Below are 27,240 nucleotides of genomic sequence, written 5' to 3' on the forward strand. Positions count from 1 at the left end.
TTGTGCTCGTTGCTCACGCCTTTTAACAGTGCTCAGTGCCCATTCCATGCAGTTAACATGTTCATGTTAATTCTGTCGCTTAGCATACAGTCAGCAAAGCAATGAGCTTTTGAAAGAGGTCGTCGCATATGTTTTGAGATCATTTAGTACTTTCGACAGCAGCCTTTACCGTAAAGTATATTTTTAGTATATATTTATTATTTTTTAATATAAAATATAAATCGTTAGTTTTCCAAGTATTTTAGGATATTTACGAATTTTTATTAAAAACTTGTTTAATTGCGCTTTAGTTTGTCTAGAATACTGTTTTTAAAATTACAAACATTAACAATAAACAAAACTTAATCGTAATAGGGGAACGTCGATATACCATAAAATAAATTAACTAGCTGTAAGGCAAAACACAGACGACTACACAAACAATATTATATATATTATATATGTACGTTCTATGCATGTATATAAATGTATGTACAATTCCTTTTTCATTTGACTTGACTTGGCAACAGCAACAGGTCTAAGGTCTAAGCGCATTTTGGTGGGTTGCATAAATAGAAATCTAACCTAAAAATGCGCATCCATAATTTTGGTGGCAACTGTACTTACAACCAGTTTTGATAATTTCACTAAATTACGTTACGTCTTAAAGACTTTTGGCAGACTATGTCCATACAGAGGTAGGTATAAGGCCCTCCTTGCTGGTTCCGGGCGGCGTTAGCACCTCTTTGTTGAGGAACTCCAGCGGCAGATTAACCAGATGACCCTAGAAATATATTTCAGAAAATGATCTAAATATTATAAAAAATTAAATCAAGTAAGACTCATGAGATCGGTTTAAAAATAATTGACCTTGGAGAGATATACTCTTCATTTGTGTGGCAATTAATTTACCTTAAATTGAAAATCAAATATGAGGTTATGTAAAAAGAACAAATTGTGGGCAGCTGCTCCAAGTTTAAGCGAGATTCTAAAGTAATTCTAGTTCTATAATTTTCTCCCCCACGCTTCTCTGTGTAGCATTTCCTGTGCCATAATTTTTCTAAGTAACTCTCTGGTACATCACGTTAAGTCCCACCTGAATTTCCGTTGCCCGCTTGGCGGCCAACTCTGGCTCAGTTTTCGACATCGGCGGGTCCTCCTGATATTTTCGCAGACTAGCAAAGGTCTTCACAAAATCCGTCGGAATACACTTGAAAACCTCGTCGTAGATCTCCGTATTTCTCGTCGATATACGACGCCAGGTATTGTGCCAGAACTGATCACAAATCGGATCGCTAATGTTCAGGTCAGAGCGCATCGAGCTATCCGGATCCAATAGGCCTGGAAGAGAGAGCAATCAATAGGAGTTATCCATGAATGAGCATATCTATAGATAGCCTACCTAGATGTTCTTTGAACAAATACTTTCGCAATCTTCCAGCGAAGATGCCACTCGGATACTTCTTGCCATTCATGCGTCCGTCCTCGTACTCCTCATCCATGATAATGGCAGCGATTTCCGAATCCCGTTTGCCAATCATCGAGCGATCGTTGATATTCGCCGAGCCACAAATTACAACACGATCATCGACGATCAACAGCTTGGAGTGGACGTAGATCAGCTCCGTGATTGGCGTATTATTCAGATAGGAATGATTTCGTAGACTGTGGAAGGATATATAGTTCTCGGGCTGTGTGATTCCCGCCTCCTGAAGGCGTGTCAAAATTGCAGTGCGACCTCTGCAACAGAAACGAAGAGAGATACAGTTAGGGAGAGAGATAACAAAAGCTCTGTAAGAGAGTATGCAAGGAATTTCCATATTTCCATATATGTATACTACATACGATATAGAATGGAATTCCTTACTTTAGTGACGCTAGACACCAACCTGGATATGGATGCATAGTTCCAGTGGGTGATAGCACGCACTGCAATGCCCGTACTGCCGCCCACATCTCCCTCAAAGCCTGGCAATAACGGCATTATCACATAGACACGAAACGGTTTGCGTTCCCTGAAACGGATTTAGGTGGATTAGGTCAGATTAAGATAGCTTATCCATATTATTATAATATTCTATGTATAGACATTAGATATGACAGACCTGTAGATCCTATAAATTCTACACATCCTATAAACTCACTTGTGGGCACGCACGATCCGTTTGAAGAGTGTCTCCCCGATCTGATTTCGCACATTGAACGTTCCCGAGACTCCCAAGCCCAGCTGCATGGTGATAAAGAACTGATTCTCTATATAGACATAATGCTGGGCTTTCGTAATTGTCTCGATGTAGGCATCGTGTATGCTCTGCTCGACCAGATCCGGCTCGATGAAGCCGCAGCTCCAGGCCGAGGCGCTGCGCAGCAGCTGACAGGTGACTCGCTGCTGACGCCGCTGCTGCAGCTGCTGCAACTGCGCATTGAGTCGAATCTGGTGATAGCTCTTCGGCATCAGATAGGGATAGCGCACGTTGTCCCGCAGCTTCTCCAGCTTCATGGCATTCCAGCGCTGTATGAAGTGACGGGCCACATCGCGAGCGGAGGCGCCGACCACACAGAGGCCGACGTCATGCCAGGGCATGCGGGGCGTGGTGGTGCGGTCGATGATGTCCACGAAGGGCGCATTCAGATTCATCCAATCCTTGAGTATAAAGTTAGAATAGTCCTTTCCGAACCAATACTTTGCCTGGCCATAAAATTCGCTATGTATCTGTGTGTTAGCCTCCGCTCCAGACCCCGTACAAGCTCCAGCTCCATCTCGAGCTGCTGCTGCTGCTGCTGAGCTGGATGTTTGTGCCATATCCTCTTTGCTCACCTCTGTTTCAGCTGTTTCTATGCAATAGATGGCAGCACCTGCTCCTGCCTCCGGCTCCGTCTCTGTGCTCTCCGTCACTTCGCTCGTGGTCAATCGCTGCATAAAGTCCTTGCCCTTGCGTGCGCCCTTCATTGCATTGTTCTTCAGGCGATCCAGCATATTCTTGCGCTCCAGCTCGGGCGTGTTCAGCTTCATGCCCTCCAGCGCTGTGGACTCCAGGGCCAGCTCGCTGGAGGCTGCCGAGAGCATGTCTGGAATGAGCAGGCGGTCTCCTGGCTTTAGCACTCGCAGCTCCACGCCCGGCGAATTGGGCTCCTCGTGAGCTGGCTGAGTACTGGTGTCCTCCTTGGCGGTTGGCGTTTCATAGTGAGCATTGCGCGAGGACTTGCGGGAGCCAAAGGCCGAGTCCTCGTCGTCCCTGTTGAAGAGCCCGCTGGGCGTCTGTCGCGTGCTCCCCGAAACGGAACCCGTGGAAATGCTGCCCAGATCCGTCAGCCGATGCGAGCGATCGTCCCAGCGACCGTAGCACAGATCTAAGCCGCCTATAAATGCGTATGTCTGGTCTATCACAACAATCTTCTCGTGGTGCGCCCACAGCAGGATGCCCCCACGCGCATGGTCCGGATGTCGCATGACCTGAAGGAATACGAATATGGATATGGGACTAAGGAACTTCGAGTTCAAGCACATGTCGTACCTTAATATTCTCGTGCTTGGCCAGTGTGGACTTGCTGTAGTAGCTGTTGATGCCGAGCGCCATTTCCACCTCCTTGTAGAGCAGCACAAACACCCGCACGCCCTGCTTGGCCTTGCGCAACAAGATCTTGTCCAGTCGCCAATAGTCCCCGTCCAGAGCGGGCCGCTTCATGTAGATCTCGGGGCTGAGCCACCAGTCGGCAATGTAGATCTCCTCCGTGGCCGCCTCTAGACCGTCTGCCACGGCGGCCATGTACTGGGCTCCATCCACGTACCAGACAGCCTGGGTGTTCGCGCGCATGGGAGCGTACGACATGTGCGGGTTGGGGCAGGTGAAGTCGCGAGCGTAGGTGTGCGCCGTGTTCTTGAGGTACTGCATCCACTCCTTGCACTTGCGCCGCGTCCAGCACTTGAGCACAATGTGGCGGCTGTTCGTGAGCACCTGCAGGCCTTTGCGCATGCCCGTCTGGTAGATGCCCGTGGAGACGTCGAAGCCCTGATCGAACAGAATGACCGCTCGAATGCTACCGTCTGTGGGCCGAACGTAGCCGAAGCACGTCTCCTTCACGAAGAACCAGCGGCTGCGCCATGTCCCGCAGACCACATCCGAGCAGAAGTAATTGCACCGCACACAGCAATTGCGCTGAAAGCACCCGAAAAAATTGCAGCCCGCCTGGCCCGGCCTCGTCGAACCCGTCCTCTTCAATATGACGCCCTCCTTGCCCTTGATGCCCAGACCTGAGACGAATGACACATTGGACACCTCCACAAAGTTAAGCTGTAAAGTAAATGCGAAAAACATTAGACTGAACCCATCTCTGATGTCAATCGTAGCTTTTAGAGATTAAAGTTTCAATAAAGAAGCTGACAAATACTCAATTCAGGAAAAGGATCTCACATACATCCTAGCCAAACCTTCACCACACTTTACCAAATGCAACAAACGAACTCGAACTAGTCTAAGCCAGCCAAACACAGCCACATTTCAGCCATGTTTAAATTCAGTTACATTAAGGCGTTAGTCCAAGACTAAGACTTTTACTTTATCAATTTCAGTTGATCTAGAAGTGCACTTTTAGCAGTACTCATGGATGGGATAAAGTCTCTCGTGTTAACCTAAAATCTGCCAGCTTATCCAACCAACCCTACCTTAACCCATCTTAACTTAAGAATTCATTATGCAACATTACATTCATTTAATGTAAATATCTTGTCTTAGTCCAAGTCAATCGTTCTACAGTTAAATAACTCATTCTCAGTCTACTCACCGTCTCATGATGGTATCGATACAAACTAATATTGAGTAAATTATACAGATAGTCCTCGAGTTGTTTGATCCGCACCGGTAGATGCTCCACTGTGATCAAGCTTTCCGGACGATTGGGAAAGCGTGGAAGTTTTCTCTTCTTTTTCTTGTGTTTCCTTTGACTGCGACGCGGCGTGAAACTGGCAAGAATGGAACTGTGCGTGGGACTGATGATATTGGCTACGATTCCAGGCCCAGCTGCATCTCCACTGCTATTATTATTGAGGTTGTTGTTGTTGGTGGTGCGATTTTGACTATTGCTAATTGGGGTGCTGGAATGCTTGACTTTGGTGTGGGCGGGCAGATCCTTCAAAGTGGACTCATCGGCCATTTGACTCGCAGCGGCCTTCAAGGTGGTGCGCTTCTCCTTGTGCGCTCGACTTGGAAACGGTATATTTAACGAGGTGCGGAAGAAGCTAAGCTGCTGATGTAAGGAATTGAAGTGCTTATAGCGCCTCTTAATGGTCCACTTGAAAGGGCCATGCGTGAGCTCGATGGTGTATCTGTAAACGAGATGTCAAAATATTCTTCATCAATCATCGGAAAACTATTTGATCAGTCAAAGTGCAATAGCTCAGTTTTCTTAGACATCTGTCAGTCAGTCCGTCAATCAAGAGATCTCGAATTGATCTGTTAGTCAGTCTAGACCGATTCGGAATTGCCTATGAATCAATCAATCACACTTACAAATTGGGATTAAGCAGATGAGTCGTCACACTCCGCTCCGTGTCGACAATTCGCACATGAATCTCTCGGCCCGGTATGAACACCTTGCGCTGAAACGAGTTGAACTTCACACTCGTCCCATAGATGCTGATGAAGGGTATTTCTTGGCGTAGGAGCACGCTATTCTCGTCATCGAACTCCTCATCATCGTCGTCCGTCTCCTTGCGCTCCACCAGCACCGGCTTGTCGCCCACAGTCGACAAGATCGTTACGGAATCAGGAAACGCCAGCGTCTCGTCATATTCCGAATCGACCATCGAGAACTGAAACTCGGGCAGGCAGCGACTGTGATGCGCCTGCTCATCATTCTCGTCTATGGCATCGTCGACGCAGTCCTTGAACACATCGTCCCCATCATCGTGATGCTCGGAATCAGCCCCATCGTTTCCATCATCGTCCGCCAGAGGATCGCAATGACCGTGGGCCGTGTAGGGCGGCACGGCCCCACTGTTCCTAGCATCATTCATGGCCTCGAATTGTGCGAAAAGTAAGGAACTATCTAAATCATCGTAGCCACGATTGATATAACCGCCATACTGACTGGGTCTATATACGTCATCCGCAGGATACTCAACTGTAATAGAAATCCAGAACGAATATATTAATAAAATATCAATATGCATATGTTGCAAAAAGAATTTAAGTTGACTCAAAGAAAGGTGTTAAGATAAAGCACAGATAAATCATGTCAGACTACAACGGTTTCTAAATATAGTAAGTCTAATATACAAAAACCATTTGAACAGAGTACTTCAAGCTGTTAACGGGGACCCTAAATATTTTCAGTGAATGAGCGCAATTCAACAAATTGGTATCTGTAATGGGACCAGTATCGCTAAAAGCATTTGATGACTCAGCCTCTTTGTTCGGTTCTCAATCACTCCAAAAATGTAGATAAAGAAGTTAGTAATATGATAATAATACAAAATATCATCACAATAATATAAAATATTATCAGTCGTTAACTTCAGTATTGACCATTGGGGACTTTAGCAAGTGTGTTTCAGGACTATCTGATTTAGCTAGTATATGTAAATAAAAATAAATAAAAAGTTCTATTGTCCAAAAATAAAAGAAAAACCCGATGGCGATGGTCCAACTATTATAATCTCTTTTGAGAAGTGACCGTGGAGGTTGAATTAAATTATCTAAAAATTATGTAATATAATTATATATTTCTGACGGGCGTGAGCGTAAGGTACACTTTACTATAAGAGCTATGCAACCCACTTTATGTAGTAGACCAGACCGCCGCCCACATACTAGTATATAAATTGTTTCAGCCTTATCTCATATTTACTCGAGTAGTTTTTGTTTCTTCGCGTAACTTGCTCACTTTTAATTAGCTAAATTCTGTTCATTGTTTCAACTAAATGCGAGCGTGTCGACTTTGCTCAGCTCTTAAGCGTGAGTGCACGAGTACTGATGGCAGCTCGAAGCACACAGAATTGCCGGCTTGTACTACTCAACTCTATCTGCATATCTATCAAATGGAAAGGGGTATCAGCATGAGCTGTGCAAAAGTTTTCTTTATTTATTTAATTTAATGATACTTCAAATTAGTCAAGTATGCTACTGATAACAAATAAAAGGACTCTAGTCGCGATTTCCCGACTAGGAGATACCCTGAACCGTATTGGAGCTGTCTGTCCATTTGTGTGAACACGTCGGTCTCAGAGAATTGGAAATATTTGTAGGTCATGGCCAAATCCATCCAAATATTAATGTCAAACACTAGAGACTTTAACTTAACCAAATACTCACATTGGAGTGTCATGCTACAAGTGGACTAGCTAAATCTAATAATGGGAGTCAAAACAAATATACTTGTTTCACTTTACCTATTGAGTATACTTAATCTTACAAATTGTATATTTATAAGTTTTAAGATAATTTGACCACATTTCATTTGATGTCTATTAAGGTATTCAACAATTTGGTATTTATTTATTATTGTATTACCATTTTAGAACTTCGATAGGAATAGTTGTCTCTCCTATTAAATATTTTACGATTTTAGTCAGAATTTACTTCTTTGTTGAGTTCAATTTTATACAAATTTAAAATTGTATCAGGGACTGTGCCAGTGCCTGTGACTTTTATCGTACAGCTACAAAATTCAAGGCCTATTTGTGGCTCGCATATGGCAAACGCTGAAAGGTACTACATATACGTTTTCAAGCTGATAAAGGGGGTTTGGTCTGGTTTGATAAGAGCGTACATAGACCATAAAAAATATTTAATTTTTATCAAAAACAAATCCACCGAATCGACGTGACTTAAGTTTTCTAAAGGTAAAAGTTTTACTAGCTTAAAGTATTGCAGATATAATATATACAAAAAATTGGCATGCGTAATATTATGCTCTAATGTCTGATAAATGCAATTTCAAGTTATATTAAATCAATAAATATAAAATTCAGTTCCCCCATAAGGTCTCTAATGATAGCCCTATTCCATTTGCTTCTCACAGATAAAAACAGTTGAAACCTTTGTGGGTTTGATTACATTGAGCACACTTGCCATTAGGTTCCAATCAAAGTATTTGGCTGAGCTATGATATATGGAGTAGATACACATATAGATAGATAACATAGATTCGAATAAATAAATGTATATGAGATCGCTACTCCTGTGATACTGATAAAAAAAGAAAATATATGACAACTAAATAAATATATTAAGCTATTAGATAGGTAATGAGACAGATTAAAGCTAGATCGCCTAAGAACTAAAATAATAAAAGAAATACCAAAAATATATATAAATCAAGTAGGAATGCAGTAGTCAGGCACCACCGATTCGTTTGCGGGAAATTATCAATAAGAAAATTGATATTTATAGTGAATTAGCTATTTTTTTACATTCCGACTTCGTTTCGCTATATAAATATCGTCTCTAATATCTTATCAGCCAAAAAGCAACAAAGGCGGTGTCTAGCTGGAAATTTATTATTCCTAACATTACGCAAACATACTGAAATATATTTATATATATTTTCCACTGTCTTCCTGGGTTCAAGTTCGACTGAGCAATAATGCTTGCTAGTTTGTGTGCCAGTTTATCGTAGAGGCTGTTTCTTGGCATTGAGGCCTCGATCATAAAATATCTTGTAAAGTTGTTAAGTTTAATAGGGTTCAAAACACGATTTTAATTTTTATTACAGCTAGTCAGTGGATCTAGAGGAAATGCTCATTATCTTAGTTTGATGAAATGTACATTGCAGGCGTGGCAGCAGATGTATACATTCTTGATCAGTACATGATTATAAGCGTGAGTGTGTGTATGTGTGCACACATGTGCATAGAAAGACGCTAACCATTTTGTTTAATATATTGTGACTGACTTAACGGCATTAAATGAAACTTTCAGCACATGAATATTCAATATTTTATACAAAAATGCCAACTCATTCGCATATTGACTATATTTGCATCTGACCTTTAAAGGGGAATTTCATAAAACGTGTAGTCGGTATCCGAAATATGACATAAATCAAAATTATATAAGATACGCATGAATGTATGTATATGTAAAATTTTGAGAGATATTGGAGATATAAACGGGAATGGTTATCGATTTTTTGCCTTTTACCAAAGCTATCATGCCCTGATTTCCCGATTCGATAGGTTCAGGAATAAATCTATTCAATTACTATAAATTCAAGCTTCCAGACATCAATTGCAAACTTCTTATATTGAATACAAAGCATATTAGAAATATTACACTCTTGGGTACAGCTGCTGAAAATATATTTAGACAAACTTGAGCAGTCACCACCCGGAGATCCTCCACAGTCAAAATTGAACAATTTCCTTAAACTAGAATATCTTATAACTTTGCTTTTACTTAACCATTCACATTCTGTGCAATGTTTATTTATTTTCAGAGGAACTTGAGGATAGTGCATGTGACACCTGCGGCTGTAATAGGTATTAATTACGATTACGTAAAAAACTGATGGCAATGTCACATAAGGTCCAGCTGCACACTTGCACATGCATAGGTTGAATCGAATATTCAAAACGTCGGTAAATTGATATTTGGGAGTCTTGAGAATTGTGATATCTATAAGTTGATGATATTGAAATGGCATTTATAATATATTATTACGAATTACCAGTTACTTACATTTTAACTAAACACGATTTCAGAAACTATTACCGTTATCGATTTAAAAATATATTTAAAGTGAATTATAAAATTTTATTTCTTGTCATTTATATATAAAATTTTGTTTTTGTTATATATGGGATACCGGCCCTAAATCATCAAATTTTTAATAAACATATTTCGAATATTAAAGACTTGTGGTTAGCTAATATACAATACACATATGAGTGTCATTAATTACAATAGTCCATCCACGAACAAAGTTTTTCTACAAATGAGTTTTTATGCGTGCATGTGAATACAGAAAAAGATCGAAGAATTATTGAAACATAAGTTCTTCGAAGGGATCAGGAGATCTCGTAGTCGTAGTCGCGTTAAATAAATATTTGATGAGCTCTCAGCGTGACGTCTTTTCACTTTCATTGCTTAAACCGTTGCTAAATGCTCATTCACACATCTTAACAGGCTGGCGATGATGAGGTCTGTTAAGTGTTGCTGTGGATAAGTTAATAAAGCTCGCGTAGCAGCAATTTCTGATAAGAATATATGATGTGATATATGAAAAGGCGGAAAAGATAAAAATAAAAGTATGCGCCAAAAACAAAATGTTTATCAGCAAAGAAGAGGGAAGAAGAAAACAATTTGCTTGTAGTATGCAAACTTTATAACTAAGTCTGTAGTTTTTTTATCATTAAAATTTTTATTATGTTGTTTTTTTTTTCAGTACAACAGACGTCACAGACTTTTGGCTTTATTTTCTAGTACATTTGCAAAATATTTGCTGCATTGCATGACTCACATTGAATGCTTCGAACGATTTGCATTGATTTGATTTGAGGTTCTGTGTGTGAGGTAGTATGATAAAAATATCTAAAAATATATGTATCGACTGCAATTAGCAGGTCTTTCAACCCGATTCTCTGTTTACTGCCGAAAGAAATCGAAACTTCCTGTTGCAGTGATTCGCCATTGTCTAAAGTTATAAGCAAATGCTCGTTGTAACGTGGGCTGCATTCACAATTTTGTGACTTGAGCGTTATGAATAATTTGCTAATGGTGCCGTTAGAGTTGCCACGCCCCCCTTTTGGCAAGGGGAGCGTCTCGAATAACACGCAAAGCTTCGTAGGCACGTGAGGCGAAAGCAACGACCAAACTCCAGGGTTATATAATATATATAAGTATATAACCTGGCTTGCAAGGCCTAAATATTTGCTTTGTAAATTGGTGGTGTAAATGGAAAATTATATAGCGCCTAATAAGTCGGAAATAGATATTTGTATAATGAAAATGGCTTGCATTAAGAATGAACTCAAAGGAAATCATAAGATAAAGAGACGAGTAGAAGCATTCGAAGCATTATGTCTAAATAAATTTAAAAAGTTTTTTAAAAATCTCTAGGCGAGCCGAACATGAGTATGAATTAAGAAATTCCCTGAACGGAAAATTACTTATTTCACTTTCCATTTTTATATAAAAATACTTAATAATATTTCAATGAAAATAATTATTTTATGTTTTTCCTCAAACACTACGAGCTGATGGCAGTTAATTTTTGGTTACTGTTTCTTTGAACTGTTTTCATATTTAATTTCATTTTAATCATGATTACTTTTTATTTATTTCTACATGTCACTTTGTTATTTATTGCATTCCATTTTTATTTTAATGCTTTTAATATCATTATAATTTCATTAAGGCGATATCAATAATTTGATTAATATCAATATGTCAAGATTTCGTTACCAATAATTATTGATTATATTTTTATATAATATAATTTTTAAAATTCCAGCTGAAAATGTTTTTGATATATTTAAAAACTTTAGTTTATTAAAAAAAAATGCATATATATAATTATATTCTTTTAATGCTTATTTTTATATTAATTATAAATTTACTTCTCAGTCTTGTATATATTATCCATTTTTCCACAGATCTATATAAAAAGCGAACTTAAATATTTGCTTGTTTTCCAAGCCTTTTTTCTTTGTCGAGTTATTGAAAACTTTTAAATAGATGTTATAATACACTAAAAATGTGGCCCATGTGGCAGCTTATCAGCATTTTATGACACTATAATCGCTGATAATTGACAATTGCTGATAACAAACTTTGTTATAGATATGCCCATCTGTGTGTCTATACATATATCTAGGCTTATCAGGTAAAGAGAGATTTTCCTTTATATATAAACGAAGAGATAGGGGGAAAGGGGGTAGTCACAGTTGGCCTGACAGTTAGAAATGTATTTGGTTTGCCAAGTTAACTAAATTTTCAACATTGGTTATATCTATATTTGAATAAATTCTCACATTTATTGTTGTGTGCATCTCACACCCACACAACATAAACATACAAAGAAAAGTCAAAAAATTCTTTTTCACTTTCACAAGCAAACCGGCTATCAAACCGGTCAACTACTACAGTGAAACAGTTCTAGCAAATGAACAAGAGTCGCTCGAAGCTGAAAACAAAACTGGTCCAACATAGACGAAGGCAGGTTTAGCATGCCGGTGTCACCTGGAACGCTCTCTGTGCAATGATCTAATCATGAGAAACTTCGGAGCACAGTCAACACAAAAGTGCTGACAAATTGTGGCCAAAAGCCAATTGCAGTTGGCTGAGACTTTTGGGAATATGTTGAGTTAAAGATATTCTAATAGCGGTATATTAAGATAATATATTATATTATTGCGAATATTCTAATACTTGGAACTGGCTTGAAGATTGCTATTCCTCGATTTCTAATTAGCTAATTACCTTGTTTTCGAGTTCGACGAAAATATCTAGTTCATTAAGTTTTTGAATGATATTTTTCTCTTTTATGAGGAGCAACAAATACCCGAGGAACAGAATATTTAAGAAGCATTTCGTCATAGTACATATAATTTTAGATCGGATAACCGGATAACACCAGATCCCCAATGCTAGGGCAACTGTAATGCTGCTTATCAGCTGGAAATTAACAACAAAATCGCCGCTAATCCACTTTCATTTCGCTCATTCAGTTGGGACTTTATCAGGAGATTTGCCTAGGACAATCTATGATAATTTGAATATGGAATTTACCCATGCTAGCCATCAGTCCTGAAATGCTACGGCGATGACGTTGCACTCGCATATTTTGCAGATCTGACGTCAGCGTCGCAGTCCGCGCGCTCTGCAGCTGCTGCGCCTCTGCGCTGGCAGCGCTGCTGACGCTCAGTGCATTCGGCTGGGACATTTTAGACAATGCTCCTGCTGCTGCTGCTGCTGCTGTTCTTGCTGTTGTGGTTGTTGTTGTAGCTTTGTTTAAATATTTGGTATTTTTGGTATTTATTATTTGGTGTTTTGGCTTGTCGTCGAGAGAAATTCATTTTGTTTATGTTTCTGTTTTTTTTTTTTTTTTTTTCATTTGCAATACGAAAAGTCTGTTCCAGCTGTTGTTGTTCTTGTTGTCGTTCACATTACACCAGCTATTTAAACAACAATATAGATGTAATTATAAAACATGTATGGAGTCTCACAAAAATTGGCTCAAGGCGACAATTTAAATAACACATCAAAACCTAATTATTATTCTTTATAACTAAACATAATTGGTCACGTTGCCTTTGTATTTAATTATGGATTAATTGTTCACAAATTCAATTTTTATTGCTTTAAACATTTTGCTATTATCTGTGGCTACCGAATGCTTCCTTTACACTAACTCAAAAAGAAGTTTTTAAATTAATTCGATTTTACATATCAAGAATTTTGTGCTTTTTGCTATCTAATTTATGCAGGTTTCTTATTTTGATTCGAACTTTCTTGTTTATTACGAATAGAATTTTTTTTGCAATTAATTCGTATATTTGGTATATATACTTTTTATGTATTATTGAAATAATTATTATACAATTATACAAATACACATGTATGGACATACATATGTACATATATATGCACATTTAGTTATTAATATAAACCACTTGCCGCTGATATACATAGGTATGCACATACACAAATACATATAAAGAGCTCATAAAACTTTGCACAACAAACTTTTGGCACAAAAGGAAATTTTGCAATGGTGTAAAAAAACTGTAAATGTAAACAGCAGCAGCAGCAGCAACAACAACAAATTCCAGTTGTAATCACAATTGCACACATATACATATATATTATATACTTTGTTTATTAAGCGATTGCAGTGTTTTTAACTTTTGTCGAATATTTTGGATTTTTGCATCTTTCAGATTCACGCACGCTTCAGATGCATAGTTCCGTTAATAATAACCGAAAAATCTTATGGTGGGAAATCAACACGTCTGTTGATAATAATTGCCCATTGTTTACTTTTGCCATAGCCGGAGCCAGTGACTAACGGAAGTTGCAGCTTTCAAGAAGCCGTTGCTGGAAGCCGCAACGCTAATATTTAGCGCGTAGTGACATTTAAGACCAAGCAAAAAATATAACAAAAACAACTACAAGAGAAATGCTGCCACGCTGTTCTCTTTTTGCTACGTCTGCTTCTTTCTACCTGCGACAACAACAGCCGAACAGTCGTCGACCGAAGAAGATAGCGCGCAGAAAACGGAGACACTTCACATGCACATGACACGCACAGTCATACACACAAACACAAACACACACATACACGCACGCACACTGACACAGCGCGTGCCCCGATCAACGATCGATTCGAGTTGCGAACGCGAGCGCGTAGCCAAAACGTTGCATCAACGTTGCCGTCACTTTGTTTAATAATAGTAACTAAACCAGTCAACCGCCGCGTTGGCCAAAGCTTTTTTCTGCTCGTAGCGGCAAGCCAAACGGTTAAGGTTTTAACCGATTGAAGAGCGCGCGCTCTTTAACAACTGTCACTTTGCGCGCTCTCTCTCTATCCACTCTCTCACGAGCAGTTATAGGAGTTGCTGGCGAAATACAGCACCAAGAACGGACGAACAGCTGTTGACAGTCTTTCAAAAGTGCGCACTGAAAGTGCGAGCAGTGCGGCAACATTTGAGTAATGTTGGGAGATTAAAATAAAGCTCACTTTTAAGAGCTATCCATAAGCATCCAAGGTCGCAGCCGTAACGAGCTTAAACATTTTTGTTGCTGCTCGTAAAGGGAGCTTTTTCATAAAGCTCAATTCTGATCGCTATGGGGAAATTCTATTTTCTTGCCATATATTAAATTGTATTTTAAGGATTGGCACCATAGAAATTTGAATACAAATAATTAATCTCAAGACAGTCAGTCCTCGCAACATTTCAATAGCTTTTGCTCTCTATATATATGTAGTATGTGTATGTACCTGTCTCTGTATACATACATGTATATACATGTACACATGTATGGGAAATTCTATCTAATCGTTCGATTTTGGTGTAATCGACACTGGTTATTCACATTTAGGCTACGTGAATATATAGCAAATTGTTGTCACAAATGAGTCGCGGCAACTTACGGCAAATTATAATTACATTTCTGATAAGATTATAGCAACTAAATAAACAAATCAAAAATTGTGGGAATATTTTTACACAGGCATGCATAGTAAATATAACACTCTACAAAAGAGCGCGCCAAGTGATTCCGATTTGCATTCAAGTGCTGGCGACACACCCACCAGGTGGATTACTTTTCAGGTAACTGCTAAAAACAATAGCTATTAAATTAAACAAATAATTCTAGATATACGATATCTTGTGTTTTAGAAATATATTTTGATATTGGAGTACTCATAATCTACCCGGAATCCTCTTGAAATTGGTAACGATTGTTATTGTGGAGGTGTCAGACTAAAGGAGGCGTGGCACACCCCCTAACATACCGATTACGACTCTGATTTACTGTGTATACGGAATATGTCTCTTGTATATTTCGCATATTGGATTTCAGCAGATCATCGGCTAGCTATGCTGGTGGATCACTTCTCTCAAGTTGTCAAAGACATCAACTATGACGCTCTAACTTCTCGCCAATCATATGTGTAATACCTTTCAAATGCAAATGACCTTACCTTCAGAATTAAACAGTCTCTGGCATGCTGTGTCAGAGAGCGGTGAGCGGTGTTACAAAGTGATTTATTAATTCGTATTCAGATACGTAAATCTATATATATATGATATAGACAGCAATTCGTTGATAATTCCTGTGTGAAAACTAGGGAAACTTTAATTCCTAAAAAAAAAGCTCTCGATGACAGAAGCATTTTTATTCCAGTCGCAGTTTACATAAGATCAAATGTTAATTGAACTATTGTTGTCAGTTTCCAAATGGAATTTAAATTAACGATTTATTTTTCTATCGTATACTTCGCCATAGGCTATCCGGTTATTAATAATCAGCTTAGCATCCAAAAGGTGAGCAAGTTCCCTCGTCTGTTGAGCTATTTCTAGCATTACTGTTGCTTCGTCTTCAGTTTTCTCCTGCTTAGGTGAAACCTTTTGAGAATTCTTTGATTCTGCTTCCTTACGCAGAGTCTAACAGCCTCAATAAACTATTGTAATCTATTCAGTAATCCATTCAACATAACTGACAATAGTTTTGTTTTTATAAACAAAGCAATAGACATTATACCACTAATTTAGAAATAGGTCGCTGTATAATTATTAACTTACTATAACTAGATTATTATCACGACATTTTAAAGAAAAATTAATAATATGGTGTCGTCATTATACAAATATACTAAAGAGCTAATAGAATTTGTCCATTCTCGATTTGATGTTACAGTAGAATTTTCTAAAAAGCTTTGATATATTTTCTATTTTTAGTACAAATATCCATTGTTTCTAATCGTTTCTAATATAAAAAAAAAATTTTGTATCTTTAATCGAAATATTCTCGATTATAACACAAAAACAAAATCTAAAACGCGGTCTAGAAGGAAAGGAGTAAATTATTATAAATAGTTTTTTGGTTTACAATATTAGATCAGCAGAAGCACTTTACTTTACTTTCTGTTATACCAGATGTGTTGTACCAAATATTGACAAATATTAATACATTAAACCGTGAGTACACTCTTTTTACTCCGCAGAGGAAACTGAGATTTACAGAAATAATAATAATAGGCATTGAATTGGATAATTTTTACTTATATATACTTTAGCAGACAGTTGTCTATGCTATTCAATGCAATTTATCTGCTCAAACTAAAAGAGTGTATTGGTTTTGCTAAATCTCCGACTAGCTGTTATGTTAGTGCATGTTCCGTTTAAAGACATATGATTATACATACATATACATATACATTTATATTATATAATATATATTATATTATATAATATATATTTTATTATATAAACACACAAATCTGGCTTATCTGATCTACATATATGTATTTTCATTCTCAGCTAAAATTTGTTTTAATTACGCCTTTATGATGAGTCAATAGCTGAAATACACAGATACAACTTTGCTGCAAATCTCTAATCAAATACGAAATACAATGAAACAGAAACGGGAATGTGAGTGATTAAAGGAGTAAAAGAAAGAGAGAGATAGAGATGCAATGGTAGATTGGGCATACCTATATAAATTATTAACATCTTAACAGTAAATATATCTTCTACATATAACTTACGATACAGGTGTGAATGTAATATCCAAAAGCTAAGTGTCAAGTGCCAATAGATTCTGGTTCCGGAATATCCTTTGAATTGGTTCGATTTGCTTAAAGTTAGATTCCTTTATGAACAAGTTTTCATGATTCATGCGAATTGCTTTCAATTATATACACACACACATATGCAATTAATATGCGTGTGTTTGTGAATTACGTATGCATGTAATATGTGTTTCAATTATATGGGTGTCTAGTTCGCTCTTTGATGTCGTATTCCTTTCGAAACGCTCGCAAGTGGAAATCAATTGGGGCATAACGGCAAAGGCGCACGAAAATCTTTGTATTTTAATTTCCAAATTGTTGTGATGCCCAATCAACACGAACACAGTTACATTGACGCGCACACATACACAGACACGCCGAGAGGAGAGTGTGACCGAGAGCGGGAGAGAGAGACCGAGACGCACGCGTAGCTGTTGAACTTTCTCAACACCAGTTGAAAACTTGTTGCCGTAAATACAAAATAAATACATACATATGTACGTACATACATATATTTATGTTTAGCGGAACGCAGTCGCCGCGGCCGCCGCCAGCTTTGCCGTCTAAATTATAACTGACAAAGCAAACGTAAGAAAAATAACAAAAACGTGCTGGCACAACTGGAAGAGAGCACTGGAAGGGCAGCCAGAGCGAGCCAGCTGCATGTTGCGAATCTTAAAGAAAGTACGCGCAGTGTGATGGAAGAGCATAGCGTTCGAGGTGCCCGCATTGTGTAATTTTTTATTTTTGTAATCAAGTCTGCGACTTTACAGCTCAAGTATTTTCCACTAAGTGTGCACTTTAATTCAAGCTTTGACATTTCTTATCGTCGCGACGTATTCGTTCCAGCGTCATAGAGCACGAGCTTTTCGGTTGGGAGCGAGTTGTGAGAGAGTTTGAGCATAATGGCGATCGAACAGCTGAGCAATGGTACAGTGGTACGAATACCGAAGTTTTTAAATATAAAATTTAACTCTTAAAAATATGAATTTCAAATACGTTATGAAACAGAATTATTATACCCTGATTTCCTATTTTTATTGCGTTAATATATAAGACCAAAATTAAATTTACATTAAATAAATAAATAAATACGTAATTTGTTCTTAATTACAATAGTTACTTGACCTTATATAAAATGAAAATTAATTAAAGAAATTTGTTCCTATGCTGTGGATCTTAAATAAAATAAAAATCTTTTTTAGCTGTATTATTTGAGAAAATAATTCGATATAAAACAACTCTTTCCAAATAATTAATAATAAATAACTTCATTTCAGCAATAAAATATTTGGGCTTGATTGTTTTATATAGTTAAATAGTTTAATTTGTTAATAAAATATTCATTTGGTTTTATATTTTAGTATAAAGAAACTAGAATGATTGCAGCTGCAGAGAGAGCCCTCATTGGTCACTTAGAGCTCAATTGCAACGACCTCTACCTGTCGCCGGGCTCAACATTTGAGAGCGATCTTGACTTTGAGTGAAATTTGCCCTATATAAAGGGCAGCAGCTGCAGCATTTCTTCAGTCGTCCAGGCCCGGTGGAGGTCAATCGCGCAGTGCAGTGAAGTGAAATGTGATCTGGAAATACTTGGCGGAAATATTTAGAGGAAATACTTGGAACAAATAAATTAAGGAAATACTTAGAGGATATGTAGTTAGAAAAAATACTGAGAATACTGAGAAATACTTAGTGGAAATACTAGCCCACTTCTTAGTTTTGTGGTTTGTTTTGGTGTCCTTGTTACTTGATCCAACAAAATTGGCGAAATTTGTATCATACCATGTACAAAAAAAAGAAATACTACATATTGTGTGCCACACTATTACGTTTGATTTCTGATTTGAATATGATTAAAAATTTGACAATATGACAAATGAAAATTTGTTAAATATATTTGCTACTTTTCGTATGGTTTCTTCCACTTTTCTACTAGCCGCTATTCCAGCAATTTTCATACATTTTAGCCTACTTTTATCCACAACCCAACTTATTTCGGAGCTCAACAGCCGGCAAGACTGGTGATACATGAACTTCGTGTTCTGTTCCTAATAACAGTTATACATTCTGTTATGCAATACAATTACTGTGCTAAATGGGCCCATACTTACCTCTACATATAACAATGCCTAGATAAATATAATAAGAATCACTGCTTTTGATAAGTGATAAGGGTTACACTGGAAAAAAAAACGCACACACCTGATAAGAGCTTGAATCGAAATAATAATGTTCTCTTTACAGGGTGTCCCTTTTGGATCAACTTGAAATGAAATATTTTGGTAGATTTTTTCTTCATATAATATTTGATTTATTTTGTTAATTGTTTTCTCTTGTTTTCGTTTTTAATAGCTTTATAAATTGTTTCATTTTCTCAGAAAAAATAATGTATTAATGCTCTAATCTATCGACTACGTACATTAAGATTTTACTTTCCATATAAATTGTTTAGGCATATATATTTGTATATATATTTATATTTATAATTATTTATAAATGTAGTAAATTGTATTTTGTATGCTTTTTGACATTTTTGAATTTTGAATGGGTTTTTAATTTCATTTTTTTTTTTTTACAGCGATCCCTTGCAGCGTTTTCCAAATACGTTAATCAAAAATAGTTACATTTTATACGGTTTATTATTCCAGATATTTCTCACAAATATATAAGTATATATGATTAATCTATAGCACATTAAATTTGCTTATAAAGCTACTGCATATAGTGTTTTTCTGTCTGCATGTGTGTGCGTGTGTGGATGTGGGTGTGGGTGTGGTATTGCTTAAAGAATTCACATTGAGAATCTAAATTTAGATTTGAACTGCCAACAAGAAAAACAATTGATAATTTCACAAATAAAAACTTTTGATTAGGAAGAAGCAAATCGAATTTTTATACGACGATTACGATAAATATTTATGTATGTTTATATTTATTCAATTATATCTATGTATATGTATATGCACTTGTATATATGTACTACTGTATGTACTGCCATTAAGTTAATATATATAAAAATATATATATATATATATAGATTTGCAATTTGTATATTACAAAAAATCATAAGCGTCTCGTTTGCGTGATTACATTGATCTAAAACGATGCATGGCAATTGTTGATTTGATTTATCACATATATACATACTTATATAGAAATATATGCCCTTATATATTGGAAAAATCAAATGAACTACTGCAATACACCCCTTAACGTTATTCCAAATTTCATAACTTATGTGTATATACTTTTTGAATTTTGCTTTTTTTTTTCTATTTGTTTTGACACAATGTGTTTCGTTCTCGCCCACCGTCCAGACGCACTTTAGGCATCCGACAGATCACAGTAAGCGGTTCCTCCTCCCACTCCTCCACCTCCGCTGGTGCCCACAGCCAACGTCTTCTGCTCATCGTCCATAAGGGCATCGGCAAACTCGACGCTCGCCTCATGATGGTTCACCTGGGGCGAGGAGCTGCTCTCGCCACAATTCGTGGCATACACATGCCGTCTGCTGCCCCCGGGCAGCTGATTCGAGTCATCCGTGTCTGCATCTCTTATGGAATTGAATGCATTACATGCATTCGCATTCGGTGAACAGGTGTCATCATTGGGTGGATAAACGTGACGATGATAGCTCCCTCCCCCACTGCCTCCCCCGCTTATGCTGACATCTCCGTCCAGCTCCGCATCCCGTACGCTGCCAAACACCGGCGTATGCGATGAGCTCTTCCGCAACGAGGCCGGCGGCGACCAGACGGTCTGGTACAGCGGCGAGGCGAAGACGTACATGTGATTCAGATACTCCATGTCGTAGCTGGGCTGATACGAGTCCGTTTCTAGCGGGTTGTACGTGTGCTGATACATCGGCGTTTGCCGGCAGCTGGCAGAGCCTGAGGCGCTGCCCGCATACTGCGGCGTATCGTAGTTCTGCGAACGCGTCGAGCTGCTCAGCAAATGCAGCTGGGCGTGGCCTCCGTGACTCCCGCCCGCACTGCTGCCCCCACCACCCGCTCGATGGACAGGCAGCGTGGCATAGATGCCGCGATACGCCTCATACGGTGTCTGCGGATAGTACGCATCGCTCCATCGCACATGATTCGGCGTGTAGTCGCCTTTGGCATACAACTGCAATGAAAATGCGGGAAATTTAGTTTGTGAACTTTCATAAAGGATTTCAAAGTGATTTGAGAGCTAATAAATTGAACGAATTTGCAAACATCTAAAGGTTTGCGAATTATTTATAATAATTTATATGGAAAATTCTAGCAATAGCTGTAATAACAACATTTGCTGTTAATAAAAAAATGTACAAAACCGATGAGACTCGTATAGAGAGGCGACTTTAAGTCAGTTTGATCAGATAGTTTTTAAATAAGGCTAACAATAAGCAAGGGTTATATAGAAGGTTCATTTGGAAGCATTTACAACATTTTGTTAATCGACCGTATTGATCGTACTACTTCTGATTTCCCTGGCGAATATGGGTATACGTATAATCTAATCTATTGCGCTGATCTCACACTTCTTCAAGTAGATCATTTTTCTCACCTGTATGGGTCGACAAAAGCCCTTATTCATATGCCTAGGCACGCCCAGCGTGTAGCTATGACTGAAGCCCACCTCCGGGCTTAGAAGATACTCGTGGAACTTGTTGGGAAAGAATTCGATCTTTTTGTAGTTGTTGTAGATTTCCGGCTGTAAGTTTAAATTTGACGTTATTGGCAATTCAGTATAGTATATAGTTGGAGCCATACCGTTAGGTTCTTCTTCTTTTTATAGCTGGCCCAGTTTTGCGCCTCGAGGATGAGCTTGCCGCCGGGCCGCAGTTGATTGAAGATACGCTTGAAGGCCAGTTTGAGGCCCGCGTCCCCAAAGTTCAGATGTATCCACTTGGTGACCGATAGACACAATATGAGATCGTATTGCTGAGTGTCATTCGACATGAGGGACTCGTCCTTCAGGACATAGTTCGTTTGGCGAAAGAAAACATTTTGCGGAAATTGGTTTTTGCAATTGAAGTTGAGGGGCGATTTTCCCGTGGGCGGCAAGTGGGGCATGCCACCGTATGTTAGGGGGAAGGAAATGGGAAAGAATTCGTGTGGCTTGACCAGCAATGCATCCAGTTTCTGTTGCTGCTCCAAATGATGATGATCGTGACTGTGATGATGGTGATGATGATGGTGGTGGTGGTGATGAAATTGTTGCAGGTGTTGCAGGGCCAGCTGCTGCTGCAGTTGCAGTTGTTTCAGGTGCTGTTGCGCCTTGCGGCGCTTCTTGCCACGTCGCGTCTTTTTATGCCCATCCCCTGGCTCCGCCTTATCGGGCTTTGACTGCGACTGCAACTGCTTAGTCTCTGGCACCAGTCGATCCTCCTCGGGTATGCGCACAAATATCGATAAGTTCCGTCGCGCTCGGGCAATCAGTTTGCGATCGATATCGATGCCCAAAATGCTCTTGGGCGCCAGGTGTCGAGCCACTGTGATGGTCATGTGGCCCACATTGCAGCCAATGTCGAGAATGTCCTTGTTCTGGAACAGTTCCACATGCTGCTCGAAGACCTGCAGTCGCACGTCCCGGAACTCGTTGAGGTGTCGAAAGTCCACATAGCGATCGAAGTTGCCATAGCGATATTTGAGTCCATCCGCCCGGAACTTGGGCGTCGCCGCATGCAGTGGCGGGATCAAAGCAGGCTCCAGCATCAGGCCAACAACGGGCTGACCTTCATTTGCCGCCGTCGTCCCCGCTGTTGCGGCTACTGCTGTAGACGAGGCCGTTGCATCATCCGCCGAGGGCGTGTCCGGCTCCCCGGCCGTGTGTGATGTGGCTGCGGAAATGGTGCTCAAGGGACTGCCCAGACCATGCTCCGACAGATCGGGCGTATCGTCGCGTGGTATGTCCACAACTGAAAGAAATGGAGGATTGTAGTGTGTGTCACCAATTGGTTACTTGTTGCGTTTACCCTCGACGAGCGGCTTGTGGGACAGCTCCTCCACGGGACTCAGCTGCTCCGTTTCGCTAAAGGATGTCGAGCGCCGCGTGTTCGGCTTGCGTGCCCCACTTGGCTGCAGGAGACGTGGCGGCCGCTTCCACGCGCCCGGCTGTGGCACCACAGGACTCACAATTTTATCCAGGCCATCGTGTCGATGGAATTTCTATGCAAAAAATATTTTAATTAGTATAGGAAAATATATATCTTTTAAAGTTGCTCGTATTTGTCTTAGTTTGTATTCTATTTCTATTACCACTAATTTATATCAAAAGTGAACAACTGAAAAATAGCTTGGGTAAATTTTTAATCGCTTTTTGCAACCCTCAGAAAACAGAACCGAAACAAAACTCTTTCTATGTCGCCCCTGACCCCTTAACCTCAATCTAAGCAACGCTTGAACAAGCAGCCAAACGAAAACAACAAAACTGACAAATAAACATGCGCGCCCTAATTGGCAGAACTCGACTAGGCGATACCCTGAGGTCTATGAAAGTATATATTTGCCAATTATTCTAAGCTTATTTTATGCATATGTAAATACATTTTTCTTGAGATGACTTTTGTTTTGAAACCAATTTCTTAATAGAAATAACGTCAAAAATGAAGCTTAAGTATTTGAAATAGACTGCAATATAAAATTGATTGAATTATCGTTTACGGTATTCAAGCTATGCTTAAAAAAAGCCAACTTGCTATCGATTTTTATATTTAGCGAAATGGGATGAGTTATCAAGTAATAATTAATTCTTTGCTTTACATTCGTGCGGACGGACAGATCATACTACATACATATATATACATCCACACATTTACTGATTGTTACATACATTTTCACAAAACTCTTATACCCTGATTTCACATTTTCATGTGGCTCAGGGTATAACAGCCAAAAGCAATCAAAACAAAGCAAGCGATTGACTTGCTTCCACAACAACAACAACAGTTAAAGCCCAAGTTTAAGCACACTCACATTTACTCACACACACATAACAGCCATACTCACACTCTTAAACAGTTCTCATTCCCATTCCCATTCCCATCCATTTCAATTCCATTTCGTACCCACCTTGCTCTTTTGCGAATTGTTGCTCTCGCTGATTTTTCGTTTCCTGCTCCCGCTGCCAAAGCCGGCAGCGCTGCCTGCGGCAAAGCTCAGCCCTGTGCCGCCAACACCGTAACATGCGCTGTCCAAATCCAAGCGTAAGTCTCGACTAGCCAGCGCACGTCGATCGGCCAGCGTGGAAGCTACTGCGAGCGCCGCTGCCGACGTCGCAGCGTCTGTTGCTGCTGCGCTAAGCTCCAGATCATCTGAGCCGCTTTTTATGCTGCTTATGCTAATGTTGCTGCCGCCTCCATCTGCTGTGCGCGTGTTGCCGTCGTCGCTGCTGGGCAGCTCGGCTACCGCGGCCACATGTTGCTGTTGCAGTTGTAGTTGCAGCTGCTGTTGCAGTTGCAGTTGAAGTTGCAGTTGTTGCTGAGGCAGAGCTTGTTGCAGAGGAGATGACGTTAACGCTGGTGCCGGCCGCATAAGGTTGCATTCCATTTGTTCCTGTGGCGAGAGCGTTTGTGCTCCGGCTGCCAGAGCTGGCGTTGCCGTTTCCTCCATGGCTGTGGCCGCTGCCTGCGGAGAGCGAGAGCGCACATGCGCCTGCTGTGGTGCCAATTCCGACGTTTCAACCGACGCCGACGCTGCAGCCTCGCTCAGCAGAGTTGTGGCGCTCAGCGCAGCCACTGGTGACGTCGCAGCCGTCGTCGCTATTACTGCTGCTTCAGTTACGGCAGCAATTGTTGCTGCTGTTAATATTGTTGGGGTTGATGTTGCTGTGACATTGACGGTTGCGTCGGGTGTCTCTGTCGCTGCTGCTTCTGCTGCTGATGCTGTTTTTGTCGCCTTTGCTGGCACATCTTCCAGTGAAATCGAAAGCGTCGCCGCCTCAGCGACGCCATCGGCTACGATGACTGCGACGTCATCGCCGGCATACGACGTGTTGTTGGAATCGTAACGCCGACGCTTTCGATTCTTGCGCTGCCTGTGCTGCCGGTGATGCGGCTGCTGCTGCTGCTGCAGCTTCAAGTGGCTACCACGAGTCAGCATGCCGCCCCGCTTCATCGGTGACGTCAGCTGCTTCTCGTATTCCATCGAATCAACTGGATCTAGCAGATGCAACGGATCGTGTATATTCGGTGGTATAATCACCTCCACCTTCGGCGGCGTCGTTATCGGCGACTGACGCGGCGTCGTCGCCGGCGTATTGTTGCTAGACGACGCATTCGACGTGTTCTCGTGCTGCAGCGAATTCAAGTTCAACGGATCCGAAATGTTGCCACCCAGCAGAAACTTTGTGGGCGGCACAATCACCTCCTTGCGCAAACGCTTCTCGGACAGAAAGAACTTCGAACGGCCGCAGCAGTAGTGCACGGCATTCGCTGCTGCAGCGCTGCCCGAGTTGATGCTGCTGTTGCCGCTCAGCGAGCTGGTGTCCTTGTTGCTTTGCGTGTCCTTGCCGGCTGCGCTGCCGACGCTGCCATTGCAGCCCGTTACCAGGCAGCAAGTGTGATTCGCATTGTTGCCGGAGCACAACACGTGATGATGATGACCTCTGTTAAATGGGAGAGAGAGAGAAAGACATATATAAATATATTTTAGATATTTTGCTTGCATATCAAAGCTCTTAAAAGCTCATTACTTGTCGTCACATTACGTTCTATTATATTCCGTTCCGTTACGTTATACATTTGTTTGCTTCTCATTGTACTACAATTAAGTCGATTAACGTAACATAACTGATTGCATTATGTTACGTAACAGCGCAACGTATGTGGGCTAGCCAGCATTAGTTAAACGTTGAATATATTACGGTATCTTACCTGTGTGGCAGCATCTTTTTGTACTGCTGCTGCTGACCCTTCAGCCCGTGACCGTGACCGTGCCCGCCCAGCTTGGCGTCCATCGGTGCCATGGGCAGGCCGTTGCCTACAATCGCTGCCGCAGTCTGCGCCAGCCGCGTATTATGGTTGTGATGATGGTGGTGAGCGGCGCTGCTGGCAGCGCTGCCAACGCCGGCGGAGCCAGCCGCTACGCTGTGATGTGCGCCGGATTGATGGACGCCGCTATGGGCGTGGCTGCCAGCTATTTGATTTTTGATATTCTGTATATTCTCCAGATCGGCCTTGTGGGCGGCAACAGCGGCCGCAGTAGCTGCAGCGCCCGATGCTGGCAGCGAGCCGGCGCCGGCGCCGACAGCTGCCTGGGCAGCGACGCCGCTCCCGTTCGCCGAGTGATGGGCGGCATAAGGATGGTGATGGTGCTGATGCTGCTGCTGAGCGCTGGCGCCGACGCAGGCGCTGGCATTGTATTTACCGCTAGTCTTATGCTGGCGTTTGCTCCAGGCCTTACTACCGCCGCCGCTGCTGCTGCTGCTGCTTTTGTGCTTGGTGGATTGTTGTTGTTGTGCTGGCGCTCGAAACTGATGGTGCGTCGCCGTCGGCGTAGACGTTGATGTTGACGCTGACGTTGATGTTAACGTCGGCATTAACTGCTGCTTCGGTGACTTGACTTTGATTTCCGTTTGTTCATCTGTTGACTGTTGCTGTTGTTGCTGTTGTTGCTGTTGTTGCTGTTGTTGCTGTTGTTGCTGTTGCTGCTGCTGCTGACGCCTGGGGCTTTGCTGCAGCCGCAACGTGGGCGTCATGCTCGATCTGGTAACGCGACACTCACTGGGACTGACGCTGCTTGGCTTATCCATTACTTTTCTCACTATACTCCGAAAATACTTTTTAGTACTTGGGATATTTCGTATTTCTAATTGTTTTATTTTGTACACTCTTTTTAAGTAAAAATACTCTGCATCATTTTAGCTATTGATATGAGTTGTTCACTGTGGCGCCATCTGTTGTCCGGCGAAAGACATGGGATTTAGTAATTTGTTCTTTTTCCAAATATTATTTAACGCAAAGAGCATGAATTAATATATAGATTTAGATTTTTCAACTTAACATTATTTTAATTCATGCTGCTTACATTTCAA

The 27,240-nt window shown here is 40.5% G+C and overlaps 2 protein-coding genes across 9 annotated transcripts in view; both read right to left on the bottom strand.

Annotated features, from left to right (window-relative positions):
- Positions 1-237: 237 nt before the first annotated feature.
- Positions 238-18,024, bottom strand: LOC6581041 (phospholipase D2). Of its 4 annotated transcripts, XM_002006794.4 has the most exons (10): positions 14,143-14,359; positions 12,708-13,093; positions 5,487-6,099; positions 4,762-5,302; positions 3,495-4,271; positions 2,124-3,433; positions 1,869-1,994; positions 1,382-1,719; positions 1,076-1,320; positions 238-763 (listed from the first exon to the last, which is right to left on the bottom strand). In XM_002006794.4, the coding sequence occupies exons 2-10, from the start codon at positions 12,859-12,861 to the stop codon at positions 662-664; spliced, it is 4,206 nt and encodes a 1,401-aa protein (XP_002006830.1). In that variant the 5' UTR covers positions 12,862-13,093; positions 14,143-14,359; the 3' UTR covers positions 238-661. The 4 variants fall into 4 exon arrangements, with proteins under 4 accessions (XP_002006830.1, XP_015020066.1, XP_043867124.1 ...); XM_015164580.3 differs by lacking the exons at positions 12,708-13,093; positions 14,143-14,359 and adding an exon at positions 17,197-18,024; XM_044011189.1 differs by lacking the exon at positions 12,708-13,093 and having other exon boundaries at positions 14,143-14,205.
- Positions 18,025-19,843: 1,819 nt separating this feature from the next.
- The window catches only part of LOC6581042 (7SK snRNA methylphosphate capping enzyme bin3), a 47,641-nt gene continuing 40,244 nt past the window's right edge, over positions 19,844-27,240 (bottom strand). For 4 of the 5 annotated variants that reach the window (XM_044011275.1, XM_032730321.2, XM_044011277.1 and 1 more), the window contains 6 exons: positions 26,081-27,102; positions 24,279-25,812; positions 23,183-23,375; positions 21,978-23,125; positions 21,772-21,918; positions 19,844-21,348 (listed from right to left, as the gene is read on the bottom strand). In XM_044011275.1, coding sequence (XP_043867210.1) covers positions 20,548-21,348; positions 21,772-21,918; positions 21,978-23,125; positions 23,183-23,375; positions 24,279-25,812; positions 26,081-26,958 — 4,701 coding nt within the window. In that variant the 5' untranslated portion in view covers positions 26,959-27,102 and the 3' untranslated portion in view covers positions 19,844-20,547. Of the gene's footprint in view, positions 21,349-21,771; positions 21,919-21,977; positions 23,126-23,182; positions 23,376-24,278; positions 25,813-26,080; positions 27,197-27,240 lie in introns of those variants that run through there. The other variant, XM_032730322.2, reaches the window with a different exon arrangement.

Source organism: Drosophila mojavensis, unplaced genomic scaffold (genome assembly GCF_018153725.1).
Source record: "Drosophila mojavensis isolate 15081-1352.22 unplaced genomic scaffold, ASM1815372v1 contig_81, whole genome shotgun sequence".
Classification (NCBI taxonomy): Eukaryota; Metazoa; Arthropoda; class Insecta; order Diptera; family Drosophilidae; genus Drosophila; species Drosophila mojavensis.

Bases quoted from the DNA above. Each gene is read 5' to 3' on its own strand.
- LOC6581041 (XM_002006794.4), bottom strand. From the start codon at position 12,861: ATGTCCCAGCCGAATGCACTGAGCGTCAGCAGCGCTGCCAGCGCAGAG. The intron at 1,720-1,868 runs GTTGGTGTCTAG...TTTCTGTTGCAG, and splicing joins AACTATGCATCCATATCCAG to AGGTCGCACTGCAATTTTGA. The intron at 764-1,075 runs GTGGGACTTAAC...ATATATTTCTAG, and splicing joins AGCGGGCAACGGAAATTCAG to GGTCATCTGGTTAATCTGCC.